General features: G+C 32.8%; 1 protein-coding gene and 1 long non-coding RNA gene across 3 annotated transcripts in view; one reads left to right on the forward strand and one right to left on the reverse strand.

Moving 5' to 3' along the window:
• LOC124174421 (UDP-galactose transporter senju) overlaps positions 1–1,671 on the reverse strand; it is a 65,692-nt gene extending 64,021 nt beyond the window's left edge. The window contains exons 1-2 of one of the 2 annotated variants that reach the window (XM_046553575.1): positions 1,208–1,671; positions 82–199 (exon numbers count right to left, since the gene is read on the reverse strand). In XM_046553575.1, the coding sequence (XP_046409531.1) occupies positions 82–131 (50 nt within the window). In that variant the 5' untranslated portion in view covers positions 132–199; positions 1,208–1,671. Of the gene's footprint in view, positions 1–81; positions 200–865; positions 1,083–1,207 lie in introns of those variants that run through there. The other variant, XM_046553574.1, reaches the window with a different exon arrangement.
• On the forward strand, positions 1,035–3,109 carry LOC124174423. Its single transcript, XR_006868933.1, has 2 exons — positions 1,035–1,126; positions 1,663–3,109. It is a non-coding gene; the product is annotated as an uncharacterized LOC124174423 (long non-coding RNA).
• The last annotated feature ends 3,125 nt before the right edge of the window (positions 3,110–6,234 follow it).

Consider the following 6,234-nt stretch of genomic DNA (forward strand, 5'->3'; position numbering starts at 1 on the left):
TCCCCCCTTAATCATGGTAACTTCAACTTGTTATGAAGTTTAATCGATCGAAAAGTCAAGGAAATGTATGTCTTTACTTACTCTCTACAGTAAAATCCAATTGATAAAATCAGCTTTAGTATCTCCGTCATTAGTACCACAGTGACAGTATTGTACTTGTAGGAATTTTCTTCATTTTGAGACCATGTTACTAAGATTCCTGAAAAATGTGTGAAATACTAATCAATAATGACTTATAAATTGAATAATAGTAACTGACAAGTTAATTATTTTATAAGCATAAAAACACTTGGTCCCTTGAGAGCTGAAATTTTCTCAATTATCATACGTGTGTGCCTGAAATTCTGAACAACCACTGCAATGAAAATTCAAGGATCCTGTACCAAGCTAGTTTTTGTTGGCAAACTATTCAACATCCTGCATTACAGATTTATCAATTTGGATTAAAAAATTTAACGAAACGCCTATCTTGGTATAATATACTAATTAATATTTTTGGTGTAATGTGCGTTTAGAACTTCATGCACATTAGTTAATAACAAATAATGTAATCACAGGAGTGTTCTTTTTTGAAATAGAAGCCAGTTTGCAAAACAATTTTTATAATCGATTTGTTTCACGTGGTAATTAGATGATAAATTTTTAAATTAGCGTTAAAGGCGCTCTAATAACTTTCAAAAAGATTCCACTATAAATACGAAAAATGAACAGACCGGCATTTCTTTTTCCAGATAAGTGTGAATGAAATTTCGATATTCTTTGTTTTCTCCTAGTCAGGTTTGATCGTCTGAATGATAAAAATTACCATAGAATTTTAAAACGAGAATCAAAAAAATCGCCGACAACTTAGCCTCAAATAACGTACCTTGATTAACGAACAGTGTCATATAGGAAATGAATACGACGACACTCCATCGCGATGGGAAAAGCTCCTGACAATTTATATTCACCATTTTCAAACCGTGGGCATATTCAAGATTCTAGTTATTTAAGCCAGAACATTTTACAGTATCGCCTGGCACTAGCTGTTGCGAATGTGGAGAGTATCGGAAGTTGGAGCTTTCGTAGTTGCGGCTACAGAGATACAATTATCAGCGGTTGCGCCTGACGTCACGCGGAACTGATTGTGAGTGTATGCGTTGAAAAGATTATTTTATGCGTGACTAAGATTGTTAGTAACTGAAACGGTACACTGTGTTTTACTTACATACTGCGTCACTGGTGATGCCAGATACACTTGGTTCGCACCGTTTTGCTGACAAAATTAATGCAACATTGATGCAAGATTTTTGCCCCGAGTACAGCAGCTCGTGTCTGTCAGTGTAAATATAACTAACCCCATAACCGAAGTCACGATGGACCTTCTGGTGTACAGCTAGGTAGAAGAGAGTTTAGTCGTGGGACTAAATTGCTGTATGAGAAATTAATTTAGTTATTTTTACGTCTTTATATACGTAAATGCAACAAAAACTGTTATACAACCATTCTTGCACCAATCTTGTCGGCAAAACACGGTAGGTACAAAATGTGGTCAATGCTACAATTACAGTAATACAACATGCGAGTCAAACACAGTATATGACTTCACTCTACACCCTGTATGCACTGGTATAACCAGCTTGAGGCTCTATGACAAACGTAAATTAAGTGAGAGACTCCTAGATCTTTGGTGGAAACGGCTGCTGACATCTCCCAAGCAGCAGATTTTGAAAAGCTGTCAGAAAGAAAGTCCAGAAGCACATCAGAAACTCGATTTTTCTGCCTGTTGAGCCTTTTTTCGCGTTTGAGATACATGGACTTCGGTATTTGTAGCTACAAATCGACCAAGGCACATTCTTTATTCGAGGAATATGTGTGTATTTATGTATTTTACGAGCCGACAAGATAGCGACAAATTGTAGAACTGATGAAAAAAATTGTTTTGCTGTTAGGCGGTTACTACTAATCTTATAAAATAATTTATTTTAACTGACATCGTAACTGTGATAAAACATTATGTTGAAGGAGTGTTCCATACTAATACCGCGCAAAAGTACTTCCTATTTATACCACATTTTGCATGCACCTTATCTTATTCCATGTTCTAGAAATACATTAATATTTTACAAATGAACTATTGTCAAATATTAAAAAAAAACATTCAGATAAATATAATGTGATGCACTAGAGAAATATAGTTATTGCGACACATGTTCCTCAACTTCTCTGAAAAATTTTTCGGATGAGAATCTACTTTTACAGGAAAAAGAATGTCCTATTTTCCGTATGAACCTTATCAACTGAATTTTCCTGTAATATTTTCAAAATTTTACTATGTTTTGTTATTCATATTTGTGTCCTGAGACTAACAAGGAGAGTATTAGACAATCGAATCTGATGAACATATTTTCAGCCAAAAGAATGTTCCTGGAATTTTCAGTGAAATCTGTGATCCGAGGGTCAATACTCATGTAGGCACGACACTTTTTTACACCAGTTCTGTTATCCAGTGAAGGGTAGCTAAAATCTACCTAATTTTTGATGCAGGACCCTTTTCCTAATTATCGGCACCTAAATGTTTCGACTTTTCTGTGGGCAGGAGTATTGTGTGCAATATTGCCGTGTGCATTGAAGTTTCTGTGTGCAAACGTACTGTACACTATTGCCAAAATTATTGTGTGCAAACAGGCCATGCTAACAGGCCGTGTAAGAATGGTTTACAAAAGTGCCATGGGCTGATAGACGGTGTCCAAATGATACACAAAATTGAATGTTCCGCATTTAGAAAAATATGTCTTCTCCAACGTGTAGCATTACTTGACAACTAGTTACAAAGTTGATATGCAAGTATGAATATGCATAGAGTTGTAGAAAGGCCGTATTACATTGATGTGTATTATTATTTTATTACTCTAATTAACATATTACTTAATACTACGTCTATACCAATCATGTACATATGTGGTCAGTGACAATAACGCGCTATATACTGAATTTCTTCATAACTAAATCCTATGAGGTAATCCTTTTATGTTATGCACAATATATTTAACACAATGCAAATTGATATTTGATTAATATATTTATAATTTATAAACATTTACCTTTGGCAATTAGGATGTGCCGTATGCAATTTTGATAAAAATTTAATTTCATAAAATATTAATATTGAAACTGAGAAATCAAGTTCAAACACATGATTAAAATTGTTTTACTTGTAATATTTAATTTATATCACAATTGTGAAAGTTTTGCACCTTCAATTGACACGTCAAAAAATAAAAACGATACTTTATTATTATTATCACTATTATTCATTTAAGCCAAAGTCAAGTTAGTACTACATTAGATGCATGCGACTGTGTGAATTTAAATAATAAACACATATTACACAACTGAAATACAAATTCCTAAAAACGAATTAATTTTTTTCATGTCTTCAACTCCTGACTTGAAAATTAATATTAGTTTACGAATTTTACTTTTGTTGATTTTTTTTACGGCTCAATCATACCTCAAAAAAGTCGATACATTACAGCTGAAAAATCAAAAACGTAAAAATACTCTAACTCTCAATTTTCGAGGGAAGTTTTTTGAAAACTGCCGTCTTTCTGTTTCATGGAACACATTGCGTTTAAACAACATTAGATACATATATACTTCAAATCTTGAAAGATTGGACTTACAATCTATTAAACCAGCAGGATCAGTATTAGGTGACATATCTCAATGTAAAACTTAGATAGTACAGTCAGAAAACACAGAATTATTTCAAACTAATTATTTTCAGTATTTCAGTAGATATCTGATTTCATTTGCATGAATTTGACGATGAATTTTTAATTTCGGGAGAATTCTTCGTCAATAGTCGATGCCGATATCAGACAAAGCTGAGTGAGAAAGATTAGAGAAAGAGTAGGAGACTTAGACGTAAATACAATATTCGATCTTGTTTAGTTTCTTCGAACTAATTGCAAGTATCAAAGGTACATTGATTACGGATAACAAAAATGCGACCAAGGCTGAGGTAACAAATTTGAAATATTTTCAAACCTCGTCAATCAAAAGTAACCTATGAAACATGTTAAGTATCATTATACTGCTCAACATAGCCATTAAGTCAAAGGTTCTTCATTACTGATGTAATACTAGCAAATTTTGCAATCGTTCGATAACTTTCTATTACTTATTAGATAGAATTAAATATCTTAGAGTGACATTAATTCAAAAGAAAAACTCATGTTTATATTGGTATGCTTTGGTTTCGAAAGCATAGTATCAATTTGTTGTAAAATTTGCATGACATTTGGCTTTCATATTCAATTTCCCTCATACTTAAATATGAATTGATAATTTTAACATGGTTATTCCTAATTAATTCGAACAGGCATTAAATTAAAATATATATATATATTTTTTTTTTTAACCAACGGATTTTCTTTCAGTGATACGAGATACATTCAACACCGGATAAAATTCAACAAAAACTCTTAAGTTGTTTGACTATTAATCTTATATGAAACTATTATATCCCTATAACAGATTTGTGGAAAAACTATGATATTCACACAAAATTATAAACAAATTTATAACACAAAGTCTTGCATCTTTTTTTTTATATTATGATATTAGAGGTATAACAGACATAAAATATAATATTACTTTAGAAAAATGCACAATTATAATTTGTTTGCTAGCAAAATTGTTTTGAAATGCCTACAAATACAAAATGATGCTATTACATGTCAATTTCATAACTGAGGACTAAAAAGTAACTTACGCATTCGTGATTCCTCATCTTTTACGAAGAATAATAAGATAAATTCAATTTCAGCCCACAATTGTAAGGAAAATCAGCTACTAGCAAATTTAAATAATATTACATAATGATTCTTTCAATTTACAAGTTACATTTGGTAAGATTACTTTACATATCATAACATATGTTGCGTGACTGTATGATAAAGATCCAACACGAAGCATTAATCGTTTGGTAAAAATCGCATCACACACTGCAAATTATTAAACTTTGTCCAGCATTTTTTTCTTTTGTAATACAGTTGAAAATGGGGTGAAGTAAGTACACAAATACTTGAAACGTTGCTATTCATTACTTGGATATGATCAACTGGTTTTCACAAATGTATACATCTCTCTATCTAATAAAAAAGTTTCAAACAAATGAACGTAGAAAAAGATTATAATAACAATAGTAAAAAAAAAAAGATTATAATAACAATAGTATACGCATGAAGTTGGCGGTGGGGTGAGATGCCGAAAACAAAACAAAAAGCATCTAGCAAACCCTTTGACAGCTGTCATCGGCTGTTTATGACAGTCTTTGACAAATATCTTTATAGGTATCTGTTTCTGACGCGCAAAAAATGAACATGCAAACGAAAAATATCAAGATGATTCCCGACAGGAATTGTCTTTTTCGCGCGTTGGCGTATTGTGTATACGGTACTCAAGATCGACACGCAGAAGTGAGACTGAGTATCGTTTCAAATAAAGTGGATAATTGGTCTACATTTGCGGGTTTTATTACAGGTAATGAGTCAAACGGTGCTGTGATTAGGTCACCTGGTGATTACAAATCACATATGAATAAAAATGGAATATACAGGGGAGAAGCAGAATTAGCTGCAGCTGCGGACATTTTTAAGATATGTTTAATCGTGTATCGCGAAGAACAAATTCATCCACACCGGATCGGATCACAAAATGAAACACAATTCTCGCTACTCTTCACCGGCGACGGAGACAGTGGACACTTTGATGTCTTGCAGTACCAAAATAAAATTCAGATAGTGAGTAATAAGTATGAAAAGTAACAATCAAATAATAGTAAATCTAAATATATCACCAAACAGTTAAAAGGACAGCCAGGATTTACGATGACAATGGAGAAAGGAGGAGTTTCAAGCAGCAGACAAGGCGATGAAGATGGTGGATGGTCGGAAGTATCACAAAAGAAAGAGGAAAATAAAATTGTAAGTGCGAAGAACCAAATAAGCCATAGAATAATATCCATCAAATATTCGTATAACCAGGTAAGAGGACGACCAGGATCGATGTTGACCTCAAGAGAAAGAGGTGTTTTGCGGAATGAACAGCAACGCAAATATAGAGAAAAAAATAATATAAAGAAGGTGATTTTGGAGAATAATGGGCAGAGCGGTAGCAAAAATAATTCAGCAAGTCAAGGAGATAGATCGATATCAATAGAGAAGGAACACCAATTTTCAACCAACG

Source organism: Neodiprion fabricii, chromosome 1, assembly GCF_021155785.1.
Source record: "Neodiprion fabricii isolate iyNeoFabr1 chromosome 1, iyNeoFabr1.1, whole genome shotgun sequence".
NCBI lineage: Eukaryota > Metazoa > Arthropoda > Insecta > Hymenoptera > Diprionidae > Neodiprion > Neodiprion fabricii.